Source organism: Rattus norvegicus, chromosome 2, assembly GCF_021556685.1.
Source record: "Rattus norvegicus strain SHRSP/BbbUtx chromosome 2, alternate assembly SHRSP_T2T, whole genome shotgun sequence".
Taxonomy (NCBI): Eukaryota; Metazoa; Chordata; class Mammalia; order Rodentia; family Muridae; genus Rattus; species Rattus norvegicus.
The window spans coordinates 185,551,755-185,568,601 of record NC_141535.1 but is presented as its reverse complement, the minus strand read 5'-3'; the positions used below and the strand labels follow the sequence as shown (position 1 = coordinate 185,568,601).

Here is a 16,847-nt window from a genome sequence, read left to right as displayed (position 1 = left end):
TCTCCCCTTTCTGGAAAGGCTTATGAGGAAGTTTGTTTGTTTTTATTTTACCAGACAGGGTTTCTCTGTGTAGCTCTAGCTGACCTGGAACTCTGTAGACCAGGCTGGCATTGAACTCACAGATCGGCCTGCCTCTGCCTCCCAAGAGCTGGGATTAAAAGTGTGTGCCGGGTTGGGGATTTAACTCAGTGGTAGAGTGCTTGCCTAGCAAGCGCAAGGCCCTGGGTTCGGTCCCCAGCTCCAAAAAAAAGAAAAAAGAAGAAAAAAAAAGTGTGTGCCACCACCTCTGGAGTATTAGTTTCCTAGTGCCTGTTGTCACAAGTCCGACCACCCTTCAAGCTATTTACGTTTTTAAAGACCTTTGAAACAGTAGCTGGCAATCTTGGAGTGAACATCACACACTGAGGCCAATCATTATTAATAACGCTTCAATTTATTCAAAGCAATGCAGTTTCAAAAACTTAAGTTACAGCAGTCAGGAAAAAAAAAACCAAAATAGTCAGAAACACATGATCAGTACTGCCTGTCCTTGTGTTTAACACTGTGGTGGCTTTATTCAAAATACAGTTGCACAAAAGTATTAACTGCAAAGTCTCTAAGGACTTAACATATTGTATACACACGCACAGTACAGAGAGGGTTAGAACAGAACCCAGAACTTCTACAGAATAGAAAACCCACCCTTGCCTATTTGCATGAAAATACCACCCACAGAGCTAATAAGTCTTACAGTTATCCGGAGGCCCTATGTGCTGTTTTTAAACTCAAGAACTCTAATTTTGATTGCACAATAGATGATTGATAAAAAGTCAATATATAGATTTCATTTTTAAAAATAAGCATTTATTTTGAACCTGGCATAGTTTGCAAAGAGAATTCTTAGGGACTGGAGCAGGAATTCCAATTACTGAACTAAGGGGACAAAGTTAGTCCTTTGGAGATCCCTGCTCTCACTGAGTTCATCAACCATTTATTTCAGTCAGGCATATGACTTTGTCAGTTTCTCTACAAATAAGTTCATACTTCTTATTTTCAAACACCAGGTCAGACATCTTACCTTGAAAAAGCAGCAGCCCCACTATTATGAGCAATTTCTATGTGTCCCAGAAGAGAGGCAAAAATAATTTTTGCTGACACTAACTTTTAAAAAAAGAAATAGACAAAACAAAACAAAAACCTACCTTAGATATATAAAAGAAAAGCAAAACAAACGTTAGTAACCAAGATTCAAAAAGCAACTGCCTGAAACATGGAGCTTCCAGGACAAGGGAGAGGCCTGTCTGCTGTTTGTTTAGTAGCCATGAGAAAGCACCTGCCCATACCCCCAAATGTTTTTATTTTTCAGATATCCACCTGAAATAAATACCAACTTCAAGATTGATTTTCAAACAGTCTCCTATGGCCACTATATTCCAATCAAATGCCACATCTGATTACGCTTTCAAACTAAGAATAATTAAAGGTTGCACTAAGAAACATAATAAATACTTCACAGCGTTGGTATCCAAATCGCCTAGAAAACTGAGAAATTAGACCCGAACGTGTTATTGGTTATCAGCTGGCAATCGGTCTGACCTCGGAGAAAGAGGAAGCTGCTGCTTCATCCTGACACAGCCTCAGGTTGCCAACAAAGCCTGTCTCCGAACAAGAAGCACTCATCACGGCAGCTTAACCACTTCACTTGCTCGAAACTGAGAGAGATGGCTGAGGTACAGGTGAAAGCCCAGGGGTGTCTGCAGCTTTGCCAGCTGTCTGTTGGATGCGGACAGGAATGAAGCAATGAAGGTGACAGAAGAGGAGCAGCTGGGAGGGGATGCACACCTGAACCCCACAGCCCGCTCAGTCACCCACAGAGGGGGCTCCACAGCAAGTCTGGACTGAGAAAAGACAGAGCCCTGAACTATCTATGGCTCCGCAGGACTGAGCCCATGACCTGCCTTCTGAAGAGAGAACCCTGATTCTGCCTCTAATTTCCAAACTGTGACAGGAACGTCCTCAGATACCCTCGCCCCACCCCAAAAACTGCCTTCACGCTGATGATCTCTGGATCGCCTCTAAAAAAACAAAACAAAATCCAGCTTTATAATTCAAGACTACTGCCAATTCATATTACAGCTAAGTGTAATTCGTTAATTTATAAATAACTTTAAAACATTATGAATGAAATGCACCAAACTACACCTGTGTAAAAGCAACCATGTTTTAATTATGGGCTAAAAATGTCTAATACATTAAGCATGAATTATAAAAATCCAGAATCTAAATACAATGCTAGAGAATTTCACCATGGGAAGATGAAGGAGAATTCTTTTCTAAGTACATTATGATTAACAGACTAGCAAATCTTATCCGGAATGGTAAGGCCAAAATAGTAAAACCACACTTTTCCTATAAAAAGTTACACATCATCTCCTACTGGGACAGCTATCATACATAAAGAAACACAGACAATGTGACCGCCCTACTGCACGACCGGGAGTGTCAGGCAGCCTCTCCTTGGAGGGTCTAATCATCATCTTCCTCCCCGTCATCTTCAGCATCTCGCTTTCTTTTCTCTCCCCGAGGACCCTCTTCTTCTAAAATGGAAATATATAAGACACTCAATTTTAACAATTGAGTTTTTGTTATTTTACAAAGCTTTTAATCTTAGTAAAACATGAATGTCATGAGAAGGTATAAGCTGTTTCCACTCTGGAATTTCTTCCAATTTCAGAATATAAGGGACTTCAGAGAACCTGACACTACAAAAAAGAGATGCTCACAAACCAACCACAACTGCCAGGGCAATCAAGAGACCAAGTGCTTGGCGATGTGACGCCTTTAGGTAGACACGATTCTTTAGGACTAGGTAAAGAGGACACTAAAGGGACATCGGTGTCCAGCCATTCTTCTCTGTGCTGGGGCTTTATGCTCTGCAAGTCAGATTCCAGGGTGCAAATAAACTTTCACTTCATTTCTCTTGGTCTGTGTGTGTTTCAAGAGGATTTCTTTGCATAACCCTTGCTGTCCTCAAAATCAGAGATTCCGCTGCCTCTGCCTCCCAAATGCTGAGATCAAAGGCGTGGGTGACCATGCCTGATTTTCCCTTGCATCCTTCCACGTGGTTGCTGGGAACTGAACTCGGGGCCTCGGGAAGAGCAGCCAGTACTCTTAACCACTGAGTCATCTTTCCAGCCCCTTGTTTCTGTCTTTAAGTACAGGTTACAAATTGTTTTTGTTGTTGTTTTGGCCGAATTAAATTACTCTTTCAAAATGCTTCTCTACATGTCTAGGCATATTATGATAAACAAAATTAAAGGCTCAGGGGCCAGGGCAATCCCCACCAGACTCAGTATCTGTTATCTTTAGATTCAGAATGTGCTTATGGAGAATACAACTCACCCTCTTCTTCCTCTTCCTCCCCTTCATCAACGTAATCATCATCGTCTTCTTCATCCTTCAAAGTCAATGTGAGAATGAATAAACATTACATGGACTGCTACTGTTTAACAAGGGCAATGAAATCACAGTTTAGCTGTGTCTCAAAGGACAGTTTCTGCCTCCTTTGCTCTTGAAGATAACAAATCACCCAGACTTTTATAAACACAGGCTGTGCCTTGGACTACCACAGTTCAAGAGAACGTTCTCCAACATGCAGATGCTCTCTGTGCGTGGTACCAGCGTGCTGGTGAGTACTGGAAATGCAACAGCACCAATGAGGGAGTTGCGGTCACAGTTTGTACAACTGCTTGTTTGCTTGACACAGGATCTCTTGATCCAGCCCAAGCTAACTCCTGAATGAACCGGCTCTGCCTTCCAAGTGCCGGGATTGCAGGCATACACCACATCCGCCCACGAGTTACCATGGCAAAACAGGCTTTACCACTTTAAAATAGGCCACTCTAAAGACTGAGGCACAGATGGTCTGAACCCTAACATCAAATATGGTTCTGGTTATATGTTGACTATAAAAATGTATTTCTCTAGACCTGCCATGCTCCAGGTAACATGGGGCACCACCGTGAGGGCACACTTAGCACATCTTTACTCCCAGAACCCAGGCATCCACCTGTCTTCACTTCTCCATGGCTGAGCTTATGATCATACGACATTATGCAGCTTCTGTGTCGTTTCTGAAGACTTGGTTTCTCTGTGGAGCACTGGCTGTGATTAAAGACACCCACCAGATTTTTTTTTTAATGGATCCTTTGACTTGAATCAAGATCTTTGCTAGATAGCCCCTTGATCACTTTTATGACTATGACCATGAACAGTCTACCCAATAGTATGTGCTGCTTTCCTCAGATGGTTTTCTCCCTTCTAAAAAAAATATTATTATTGTGTGTGCATAGTATTACTTTTGTTGTGTATGCTAATGCTTAAGGGACATGCACAGTATGTTTGCAATTGTCTTTTTACAACTTTGTGGACTCAGTTTTCTTTCCCTCTTCCATGGGCTGAATGAAGGGATTGAGCTCCAACCACCAGGCTTGCACTGTGTGTGGGTTTGAGCAGGTGTGGCCCACTGACTCTCTGAATGTTGGCCATAGGGAGTGACACTATTTAGGAGGAGGGGCCTCATTGGAGTAGGTGTGGCCTTGCTGGAGGAAGTGTCACTGTGGAAGCTGGTTTTGAGGTCAAGTTAAGCCGTGTGACACAGTCTCCTGCTGCCTTTGGATCAAGATGTAGAATTCTCAGTTCCTCCAATTATTTCATGCCATGCTTCCCACCAGGATGATAATGGACTGAACCTCTGAAACTGTAAGCCAGCTCCAATTAAATGTTGTCCTTTATAAGTGGTCATGGTGTCTCTTCACAGCAACAGAAACCCCAAGACACACTGCTAGCGCCTTTACACATTAAGCCACCTCATTGGTCCTCTCTCACCTTCTTAACATAAGTCTGGTCTCCAGTTGGGTTTTCCCCTTTTCTTGTTTTCACACCTTCTCTTTCACAGTCAATTACTCTTTCAATTTTATGCTCCACAGAATCAGAAGAGCAATAAGCTTATCAGAACTAGATATGCAGGAGACAACAGACTGACTCCCAACCCTGAGCACTCTAACAGCTGCGGATGGACGGGAGACTTTTATTAGCTACATTCCAGCCGCTCAGAGCCCACACTTGATGCTCTCTGATCCTGGCCGTGCTACAGATGACTGAGTACCAGACATACTATACATCTGAAAACGAGCAGTCACGGGTCTCTAGATCTTACCACAGTGTACTCAAGCATATTCCTTTAAGCAATGTGTGGTGTGAACATGTCATTACCCAGGCAGAGGCGGGAGGTCTCCGAGTTCAAAGTCAGCTTAGGCTGCAATGCAAGGACTGTCTCCAAACCATTCAATGGGCTGGGAAGATGGCTGCACAATCTGACCTAGCTCAGACTGCCAACCACATCCATTAGAAGGCGCTTTGTGTTAAATGCCTACACTCTTAGCACAAGCAAAGCAGACACTGGAAGATTCCCGGGGCCAGATAGCCTCACTAAATTTGTTTGTTCCAAGTTGAGCACAAAATGTAAGTGGTGAATAATTAGTGGTTTAAGAATGCTTGCTAGGGGGCTGGAGAGATGGCTCAGTGGTTAGGAGCACTGATTACTCTTCCAGAGGTCCTGAGTTCAAATCCCAGCACCACATGGTGGCTCACAACCATCTGTAAATGAGATTTGATGCCCTCTTCTGGTGTATCTGAAGACAGCCACAGTATACTCATATATAATAAATAAATCTTTAAAAAAAAAATGCTTGCTAGGCTAGGCATGTTGGCGCACACCTTTAATCCCAGCTCTCCAGAGACAGAGGCAAGGGAATCTCTGAGTTCAAGGCCAGCTTGGTTATCATAGTGAGTTCCAGGACAGCTAGGGCTACACAAAAACCCTGTCTTGAAAAAAAAACAAGGAGAAAAAAGCACTGGCTGCCCTTCCAGGGCTCAGGTTCAATTCCCAGCACCCACATGGCAGCTTACAACTGTATGTGACTCTAAGATCTGACTCCCTTACATAGACAATACATGCAGGCAAACACCAATGCACAAGAAATGAAAGGAAAGGGGGGGCATTCTAAACACTTCAAAGATGCAGTCATTTATAATTGTAAATACAACCCTTAACTAGCCCATTTGTTGATAGTTTAGAAAAGCAGACATCAATCGCTATGAGTTTTATTTTAAACCAAATGTAATTGAACTGATGCTCTAAGGTGTTTAAAGACCACCCTTGGGGTAGTATCTCACAATAAACCCTGGCAGTTATAGAAAGCTGCTCGGTTTGCCCTGGTGGTGGGAACCGTTTCCTGATGTAGGGGTGAATGGTACAGGGGCTTGTTTTCCAATATCCTAAAGGACAGGAAGTCCTTCATACATATTAGTTCCGTGTCTCTGGAGAATGGCTTAAAATGGGAAGAAATACAAAGTTCAAAAAGCCAGCTAACCAGAGGTGCAGGGATTGTAGCTCAATGGTAGAGTGCTTGCCTAGCATGCAATAAGCAATTGGCTAACTCCCCAGCACCACATGAAACCGGGTGTAGCTGGGCAGTGGTGGTGCCAGTCTCATCTCCAGAGTCAATTCCAGGACAGTCAGGACTACATAGAGAACCCTATCAAAACAAAACAACAAAAACAAAACCCCAAACCTCCACGAGGTAGCACGAGAGTCCCAGCACTTACAAGGCTTAGGCGGGAGGGCCCTGAGTTCATGGCAGCCTGAGCTACAGAGTGAGACCCTATTCTGAAGAGGTAAACTTAACCAGAGGGATGGATTTCCTCCCAGCAGTTACACTGTGGCCCACATCTGTACTTCCAGCTCTATGGGATCCTATTCCTCTTCTGGCCTCTGCAATCACCATTCATACACGCAGTACAGACACATCCAGACAAAATAACCATACTATATAATAAACAGCAGCCCTCCTAAGGAGAAGGTACAACGCAGTCAAACCTACCATCTCTGCCTTTCACCTGTAAGCAGCAATGGTCTCTGAAGCGCGACTGGCACTTAGCTCCTAAAAGCGAGAGCTCTGGAGTTGCCTGGTTTGTTCTGACCGAGGTTCCTCTGTAGCCTGGACTACCCTACAGCACAGTAGGCCGCCTATGCTATCACTAACTCCTGCAATTCTACTGCCTTGCCTCCGGGACACCTGGGATTATGGTCCTGAGCTACCCCACCCCCGGCTAAGACTTCATTTTGAGCATCTAAGCTGTCCCATGTGGAATGAAAGGCTTCCTCGTCCTGCAAAACTCAATGCTGTGTGTACTTAAGAGGTTTCTGACCTAGGCTCGGCCATGGCATTTTGAGTTAGTATCACCAAAAATCCAGCAGAACAATATACCTACATGTCAATCAACGCAGGTCACTGAAAGGAACGTTTAAGGCAAGAGTGATGGGAGGCCCTCAGGAGGAAGACCACCAACTCAGTGCAGCCTGGGATGCAGATTAAAACCTGCAATATCCTACACACCTCTCAAAACAAAACCTTCAAAGCACCTACCATTTACACTCAGGGAGGATATCCCTGGCAGAAAATCCAAAGAATCAAATCCAAAGAACTATCACGCTGTATGATGGTGTAAACTAAAGAGAGGCTTCAGTTTCTCTTCATTACTGTGCAGCAGTTAACGACTCATAAAGATCCAAAGAAGCCTCATGCCTTATTCTTGTGCATTTATTTCAAATTTAAAAGATTATTGGAAGGAGATGGAGACATGGCTCAACTGGCTAATCCAGGTTCAGTTCCCAATGCCCACATTACAGCTCACTACCATTTGTAACTCCAGTTCTAGGAGACTCAAGAACCAATCACACTCATGGTACACAGACATACACGTGAGCGTTCACTGATACACATAAAATAAATCTTAAAAATGTCAGGTAAGTGTACTATCACTGAGCTATATCCCTAGCATTGAGAGATGTTTAAAAGAAACAAGTATTTCAAATTGTGAAAATAAAACTTACTTTAACATAACGAGAAGGTAACTTCTCTAAACTCCCAGGGGTTAAGGATCACTCATTCTACTTCCCACTCAATGTACTAGCTGTTAGATTAACAGCCCCCATGTAAAGAACTCACCACTCGATAAAAAGCAGAGAGGTTTTTACGAGACCATCTCCAGGTAACAAAGCCTAATCAAGATTAAGGGTAGCAGAGAATGAAGGGCAGGCCTGTATGCGTCAGTGGCAAGAGAGAGACATGACAGCACACCGCGGAGGGTAACGAGTGTCTCTGCATACCCGGGCACAGTGGAAGACATCCCTGCTCAGAGCTGTCCTAGGTAGAGACCGCTCAGAAAGCTAATGCAGGTAGTGGTTGGTACCTAAGCCCGTGGTTAAGACTCTTCAGTTTCCAACACTGTGGTGCCCACTGTAAGTGCAGCTCCACAGCACCCTCTTCTGGCTTCCACAGGCAACTGCATCCACACACCACATTCACAAACAGGTGCACACACAATTTTTTTTTTAACTAAAAAAAGGAAGAAAAGCTACTGCAGGAGCATAAAGAGATAACTGAAGGTAAGAAATCTCAGGTCTCTGCAATGGATCAACCAGGAACTAGGTGTTTTATAGATATCCCCTTGTTAAAGCAACTCCATGAGCTTGCAAATGCAGGAAGGGGCTCAGACATTCAGAAAATGTTTAGACATTCACAAAATGTTCCAGCATCCCATGACACTAAAGGCAGAGTCAATTCACACACTTAGGAGATAAAGAGCAGGCAATGACAGTTCCTACCAGTGGCCATGAGATTCGGTTGACTCTGCCCACCTTTCTGAAACCCAAGTCAAAAGAGGCAACTTTTCCTTTTTCTCATTCTTTCTGAATGCTGGCCAGAGCCCAATTACACCTTTTCTGACTCCGTGGGCTTCCACACCCCTTCCCTGCCCTGTGACCGCTGGTCTGACATTGTCCAACCTCAATGCCAGCTTTAGCACCATAATGGCTTTTTTTTCCCCCTTCTTCCCTCCACTCTCTTCCCAGGAGCTGCTGAGGCTTATGGCTCACCTGCCCCGAGAGTTTTTAAACAACAATTGTAATTGAGCTAAAAACACAAACAAAAAACCAAGCGTTTATAGCTATCTGGACATATTATGGAACACCCAGGAGGAGGGAGAGAAAAGACAGATGCTTATCCACACGTCAGGAAACGACTCACAACCTACTCCTCACAGCACTTAGCCCTGTGCCAACTGTCTTCAGGGCGAATAGCAAGTTTCCATTCACCTGAATTTCTTCTTTCATTAAGTATGAGAGGCCCACCTCCTCTTCTCCCTCTCCTACTTCTGAGCCAGCTTCATCCTCATCCTCATCCTCATCTTCGTATCCTTCAGGTGGACCAGCTTCATCTTCTTCCTCATCTTCCTCATCCTCATCTCCATCTTGAAAAAACATTGTAAAACGTGAGCGAGTATCTGGACAAATCTGTCTTCCTGGTACATGGCCCTCCTCACTCTTGCCCAAATCATTCCAACACCTTAATCTAATTGTGGCGAGTGCCACCAAGTGCCCCTACCCTGCTTAAAAAAAAATCCCGGCCAGGCAATAGCAGTGCACACTTTAATCCCAGCACTGGGGAGACAGGCAGGTGGTTCTAAGTTTGAGGCCAACCTGATCTACAGAGTTCCAGGACAGCAGAGAGACCCTGTCTCGATAAAACAAAACAAAAAGCCCCAAACCCATCCATTTACAGCACTGTTACATGTCACCCAAGAAGTGCCCTTCCTAGGCCTGGGGATCCAGGTCAGCACATAGCTAGCACGTGTGAGGATGGCCCCATCCTGGCACTGGAAAGGACCTTTCCAAAATAGATTTTCAAACATTATACACACTGAAGTTGGTTTTACTTTGTGGTCATTTCAAAGCCTGCTTGTTGACAGGCATGGTGCACACCTTTGATCCCAGCACACAGTGGGCAGAGGCAGGTGGTTCTCTGAGTCTGGGGCCAGCCTGGTCTACATAGTGAGTTCCAGAACAGCCAGCGTTCTGTAGAGACACCCTATCTCAAAACGAATGAGAAACAGAAATAGAAGCCTTACCCTCGTCCTCCTCCTCCTCCTCTGAGTCGGGCGCTTCATTGTCCTCCTGATCAAATCCGTCCAAGTATGTGATTTGTTGCAGCAGTTCGAAAATACTTTCTCTGTAATCTTCCAGGTTTGTGATCTCACAGTTAAACAAGTCAAGACTTTTCAAATTTTTAAGATTTTGCTGAAAAAGTAAAGTTCAAGGCTACAATCAAGATCTTAAACACTGTGTTCTCCAGTTTTAATGAAGGATGTGAGAACATACACTTGGAGCCAAAGAACAACTTTTCACACTTTTAGGGTTCTAAGGCCATCCCCCAAATACAGGCAGCAGCTCTCTATCAGAACCCGTGGGGAAACTGACTTGTCACCACTGTGTCCCCAGCATCTGTCTTACACTTAATTTCTTGCAGACACTCCAGGCCACTTTGGCTGACAGAATCTAGGCAGAAATAGGCAACCGCACCCCAAGTGTAACCCAGCCAGGGCAAGAGAATTCGCGTGGGAGGCCAGCATGGGCTACCAAGACTTAGTCTCCCATCTTTTTCTTCTTTTTAAAGACAAGGTAAGGTCTCATTACAAAGCCCAAGTTGGCCTTTAATTCTCAACTGCTTTAGCCTCCGAGTGCTAAGATCATAGGCAGTCACCACCACACTAAGCCCAATCCTTTTAAAAGCCCAAGGACTAGGATTAGCCATGCTTGACAATGTAAATTCAATCCCTGGGACCCAGAAAACCAACACACACACACGCACGCACGCACACCCACACACATGCACACTGTAATAACAAAATGTAAATCCAAGCATTTTCAGTTTTATTTATCTTTTCCTTCCTATCAGAAAATAAGGAGGGTTGGGGATTTAGCTCAGTGGTAGAGCGTTTGCCTAGCAAGCACAAGGCCCTGGGTTCGGTCCCCAGCTCCGAAAAAAAAGAAAAAAAAAAAAAAAAAAAAGAAAAAAGAAAATAAGGAGACATACTACCTCAAAATGTAGGGACAAAAATAGGTGTTTAAAAAAAATACCGAAAACAAAACCAGAGTAAAGTCCTGAAAAAAATAAAAGCTAATCATTAAATACATGCCACTGATTCAAAACTTCACCTGGATTTTCATTTATTTATTTTACATTTTAATTATATTGAGCAGGGAGATGCATGCATATGCCATGAGCATACATGTGTGTGGCAGAGAACAACTTCCAGTAGTGAATTCTCTCCACATACGATGTGGGTTTCAGGGATCAATTCAGGCTGTCAAGCCTGCTGAGTAAGTGCCTTTCGAAATGGGCTGGTCTAAGGCTCTCATTTGAAACAGGGTCTCCCTCTAAATAACCCTGGCTATCCTGAAACTCACTGTGTAGATCAACTTAACCTCAAACTCACAGATATCCACCTGCCTCTGCCTCCCAGGGGCTGGAAATAAAGGTGTTTACCACCAGGCCTGGTGCAAGGTCTATAACTTTAAGAAAGGGTCTCAACTCTACAGCCCAGGCCCCAACTTGGGTCATCCTTCCTCTGCCTCAGTGCTGAGTACAAGCCCAGCTGGACATGTTAGTTAAAGAAACGTAGCTATCTGGATCGCAAGAGATATTCCAGATAATCCCAGACTTAAACAGACACTGGTAAGAATATGTATGGACAAACTTCAGACAAAATCAAGCCCCGTGACAAAGTCCCCCACTTACCAGAGCTTCTACTGTACTGAGGTCTTTAATTTTGTTTCCACTCAGATTGAGGTAGGTAAGATTTGGACATTTCTCTGCCAGGACTTCCAAGCCTCCAGAAATTATATTGTCACTAAGTTCCAACTACACATTCAACATGGAGAGAAAGCAAGGACAGATGAAGCCTCGGGACCTTTCAAAAGCACATCAACTGAAGCAGCACTCCTCACCCCTCCAGCTTCACCAACCCCATCTCTCTGCAGACAGATGTGAACCCACGTGGCAGCTCCTCTGTGGCCTGGCTCCAGCTGTAGTCATTTGGGTTTTCTGATGGCAGTGGCAGATCCAATTTTACGCCATAAAACAATTCTAATGTAAATTTCCAGGCATTATTGAAACTGATTCCAATATCCTACAGTCCCCTTTTTTTGTTTTTCTCTTTTTTCCCATTAATTTGTTTTTCCCTTTTCTTTGAAACAAGATCTCTTTGTAGTCCTGGCCATCCTGGAACTTGATCTTGTTTGAGACTAGCCTCAAACTCAAGAGATCCGCCTGCCTCTGCCTCCCAAACGGTGGATCAAAGGTATACGTCACCACCCAGCAAATAATCATTTACTTGTTTTAATTTTATGTGCATTGGGATATTTTGCCTGTATGTCTTTGTGAGGGTGCTGGCTCCCCTGAAACTGGAGTCACAGAGCTGTGACTAAGAATTGTGTGCTGGGAAATAAACCCCGGTCCTCCAGAAGAGCAGTCACTGAGTCATCGCTCCAGCCTCTGTCCTCCCTTTTCTTATCTCTGAAAGTTAAAGATTTCTAACTGGTAGGTGAAATGCTTATCTCACTTAACCAAGAACTCAGTAAGCTTGGCCAGGAAGACCACAGTGTCCTCACACCAATCCCAACGCACCTTCCGAAGTTTGTTTAAGCTGGGAAGCCGGGCCAAAGAACTTAACTCCACGTTGGCCATACTGAGAAACTCCAGTTCTTTAAAGGTGTCATTCAGGCCTTCGATCTCCCCATTGACACACAAGCAATTATCAAGGACTAACTCTGTCACCTGTTAGAAGAAACATAATTAATAGTAATTTGCATAACAGGCCCTTCGTGTCAGAGCATTCTAAACACATGATTATCAAAACTACCAATCCCGGGGTTGGGGATTTAGCTCTGTGGTAGAGCGCTTGCCTAGGAAGCGCAAGACAAGGCCCTGGGTTCGGTCCCCAGCTCCGAAAAAAAGAACCAAAAAAAACCAAAAAAACAAAAAACAAAAAACAAAAAACTACCAATCCCAGCACTGCAGGGGCAGAGTCAGGAGGGTCTCTCTTAAGTCAGGACAACCACGTCTGTGTGTAAGTTACAGCATAACCAAAACTACAAAACAGAGGCCCTGTCTCAGAACAAATGGCAGTAAAACAAAAATACCAATCCCCTACTCTGGGCGCAGTGTATGAGGCTGGAGTCTCAGCTACTTGGGAATGATGGGGGAGGGGTCTCATACACACCATGGAGTCTGTGGCAGACTGGGCATGGTGTAAAGAGACTGTAATCCCAGACACTTGGGAGTGAAGGGTCACTTAAGCCATGCAGTCTAAAACATCCTGAACGAACAGCAAAATCAACCTCAAAACAACAGAAGTCCTTACACAGACCCTTCTCATGCCTGCTCACTCACACTCCGGTGAGAACCTAATATGTAACTCACTGAGTTAGAGAGAGAGAGAGAGAGAGAGAGAGAGAGAGAGAGAGAGAGAGAGAGAGAGAGATATTTACTGAGACTTGAAGGCATTCTGGAGATTAGCAGGGAAAGAGGATCAGCAGAGTGGAGGGAGTAAGGGAGGAGAAAGAGGAATGACCGTGATCACAACATACTATAGACATGTATGAAAAGCATGAAACACACTACATGTAATTAACATTTACTAATGAATCTTTATGGGTGGTGGGCTGAAGAGATGGCTCAGCAATTAAGAGCACTGGCTGCTCTTCGAGGACTTGGGTTTAACTCCCAGCACCCACATGGCAGCTCACCCCTTATAACCCCAGTCCCACAGGGCTTCTGATGCCCTCACACAGACATACATGGAGGCAAACATGAATAACAAAAAATTAAAATATTTAACATATATACATATAAACATACATAAAAACAAAATTAAAAGTATGTTTAAAAAAAAAAAAAAAAAAAAGATGTGCTTCAGTTGTCCCTGTAAGCAGTCCTATCTAGCTGAACTTTGACTAACAAGTCCAGGGCCTGCTTCAAATCACTGAGGCAGAAAACCCAACTGTGAAAAAGGTCCTACTAAAGTATGTTCGACTGTGGGCAGGAGGCACTATCCTGACCTACACTTACCTGGGAAGGAGACGCAAAGCTACAAGGGGTAGCTTATCACTTTTTCAGTTTAATCCTCTGTATTTTTGGCTGATAAATGCCAGTACCATTCCAACCTTGTTACCCTTCAGAGAGTAACATCAGAAAGCTCCTAAGACAGCCCACCAGTCCCACTCTTGGAGGGAGGGGGAAGGAACTGGTTATCTGCATGTATGTCCGTGTACCCTGTGCATGCAGTACCCATGAAAGCCAGAAGATGGGTGGGGTGGGTGTTCAGTCCCTGGGACTGGAGTTACAGATAGTAGTGACCTGCCAAGTGGGTGCTGGAACGACTGGGAAGGACAGCCAGTGCTCTTAACCCCGTATCTCTGGGCTGTAAGTTTATCTATTTTTTTTTATGTGTATCCATTTTTTTCCTCATAATGTGCCCGGTGCCTTCAGAGGACAGAAGAGGAATCTGACCCCCTGGCAGCTGTGTGCCACTGTTCCAGTGCTGGCTCTTAACTACTGAGCCACAGATCTGAGATATAGTAACAAAACTCACCTGGTGCACCTCATCGATGTAATCACAAGGCAAAGCCTGTTCTCTATCCCCAGAGTGAAAGTGTCTATTTAAAGGTAAAACTCATCAACAACAACCCTCACCTTCTCTACTTGAATGTAACTCTGGCATCATTATTTGAATGAGCGGAACTTGTACAACGACATCCCTGGGATATCCACAGGGAAGCTGAGGCACAAAAGGTGACAGGTCACACCAACAGGGCCAGGTAGGGGCATTTTGGTTCTTAAATCTGTCTTGGTGGTTTTCAAGACAGGGTCTCTGTGTAGACTAGAATGGCCTCTAACTCACAAAGATCTGCCTGCCTCTGCCTCCTGAGTGTTGGGATTAGAGGCTTGTGGGACACTACCACCGGCTTGTTCGTTTGTTTTTGAGACAGCTGTAGTCTCACTATTTAGTCCAGGCTGGCCTTAAACTCAAAAAGATTGGCCTGCCTCTGCCTCGGAGTGCAAGGATTAAAAGCCTAAGCTACCACACCAAGCAACTCTTAAGCCTTTGGATTTTAGTCTTAGCCAGGGACCAAGAACTTGGCAAGGGTTGTAGATGTAGTGTCAGAATCCCAGCTCTTCAACTTCACTGCCTTTAGACTCCTATTCTAATCTGGATTCTAGAATACAATCCAGCTTACACGTTTCCCCAAGGAGAAATTAAATAAACGGGGTGCCTTATAAACTATCTATATAAACTTGGCTGTTACCACACCACACCAAATGAAGGAGACTGCAAAAAAGTCATCATCGAGCAACCCTCCAAACTGAAGGTGAAAGAATGGGGCAGAGGGGACGACCCACTTTTGCACCACAAGGTTTCTGAGAAACTGCTTTTGATTTTTTTTTTTTTTTTTTTTTTTTTGCCTTGTTTGACATGAGTCCCACTAGAAACCATCGTCCTACCTCGGCCTCCCTCCCAAGGGCTGGGAATTTCTTGATATGAGAAGTAAAGATTTACAGATATACAGAATTACAGATATCAGTCATCACGTCCTGCTGACAGCTTTCAACTTTTGAGTTTTTCTAGAATCTTCTATGAAGCTCTAGAAAACTTCTAGTCCTCGCAGAGATAACCCTCACAGCAACAATGTTTCCACCACCGCTCTCGCCTCAAGTCACAGGAACCCGCACACCAACCACGAAAATGAACAGGGCTTAAGGACCGGTGGCTCTGCACGATAACCGTGAAGGCCGGGCAGACGGCCGCCTTTGCGCGGGCGTCAAGGGACCACTACAGCGCGGACCCCATCCCTCGACTTCACGCCACGGCCGCGAACGAGCGAGCCCGAAACCCGCCCGCCGCCGCCAATCACCAGACCCGCGGACCTGGCGTGAACCGCAAGGGAATCCGAAGACGGGGGGCTCGGAGGCGACGCCTCCCGGGGCCCCTCCGAACCTCCGGACTCTTCCCTACCGCCGCACAGAGCGCAGCGCGGCTCACAGGAACCTGCCGCTTGCGTAGAAGTCCGCGCGCCACGCGGATCGCGGCCCGCGCCGTCGGGTCCCGGGATTCCGCTGCGGCCCCGGCCACGGCGCGCGCTGCCCGCGAATGGGCACGGTCGGAGGGAGCGCGGGGCGCAGATCGGCCCCGAGCCCCACGCCCGGGGCCGCGGCCCGCAGACTGGCGGCGCCGCGGGAAAGTTACACCAACTTCGCAGGTGGCGAGGGCCCGGGGGTCGCGCCCACGCCGCCCGCCCTCGCGAGGCCGGGCCGCCAGTCTGCGAGGACGCCATGGGGCTGAGCCCCCGCGCGCTCACGAAAATGCCCCTAGAAACTTAAGCCCTTCGCCATTTTAAGCACAAGAGCCTGGTGATTTAAAACTTAAAATAAACACCCCACCCCCACCCCAAGTGGGGGCGCGCTTCCCAGCCCGCCCTGCGCACCCACCCGGAGCCCCGAAGCCCACCCCTCACGATCCAGGGAGGGAGGGGAAGATGGGGGCTGAGTCATCTCACCTCCTCCGGGGCTCTGTTCTTCAACTCCATGTTAATCTTCTTCTTCATCTCCATGTCCTCCTCCTTTCCCCTCGCCTGCCCTCCCCACTACCCCCAACCCTAAAAAACCTCTAAAGGTCTGGAGATGAATGAAAAGAGACGCAAAGACGAACGCCCACTACCACCGGGGTGTGGGAGAGAAAGAAAAGAATAGCAAATGGAGTCTGACGACTTGGGACTAACTCGGCTGCCCCCACCTCCTAGTCCACACACCCGCGCGCGCACACTCGGGCACGCACACACTTTCACACACAGAGAGAGACACGCGCGCGCCCGCAGTTCCTTCCCCTTCAATGGCTGCTGCGAGACT

General features: G+C 45.7%; 1 protein-coding gene across 4 annotated transcripts; it reads right to left on the bottom strand.

Annotated features, from left to right (window-relative positions):
- Positions 1-414: 414 nt before the first annotated feature.
- Positions 415-16,847, bottom strand: Anp32e (acidic nuclear phosphoprotein 32 family member E). 4 transcript variants are annotated; one of them, XM_087627694.1, is made up of 7 exons: positions 16,499-16,847; positions 12,570-12,719; positions 11,682-11,804; positions 10,012-10,180; positions 9,236-9,354; positions 3,382-3,436; positions 415-2,576 (listed from the first exon to the last, which is right to left on the bottom strand). In XM_087627694.1, exons 1-7 carry the CDS (start codon positions 16,550-16,552, stop codon positions 2,506-2,508), a joined length of 741 nt encoding a protein of 246 aa, XP_087483820.1. In that variant the 5' UTR covers positions 16,553-16,847; the 3' UTR covers positions 415-2,505. The 4 variants fall into 4 exon arrangements, with proteins under 4 accessions (XP_087483820.1, XP_087483821.1, XP_087483822.1 ...); XM_087627695.1 differs by lacking the exon at positions 16,499-16,847 and adding an exon at positions 15,870-16,341 and having other exon boundaries at positions 9,200-9,354; XM_087627696.1 differs by lacking the exon at positions 16,499-16,847 and adding an exon at positions 15,870-16,341.

Bases quoted from the DNA above. Each gene is read 5' to 3' on its own strand.
- Anp32e (NM_001013200.1), bottom strand. From the start codon at position 16,552: ATGGAGATGAAGAAGAAGATTAACATGGAGTTGAAGAACAGAGCCCCG. The intron at 9,355-10,011 runs GTAAGGCTTCTA...TGTTTTTTCAAG, and splicing joins GGAGGAGGAGGAGGACGAGG to ATGGAGATGAGGATGAGGAA. The intron at 3,437-9,199 runs GTGAATGGAAAC...TTGACTTTGAAG, and splicing joins TAATGAAAGAAGAAATTCAG to GATGAAGAAGACGATGATGA.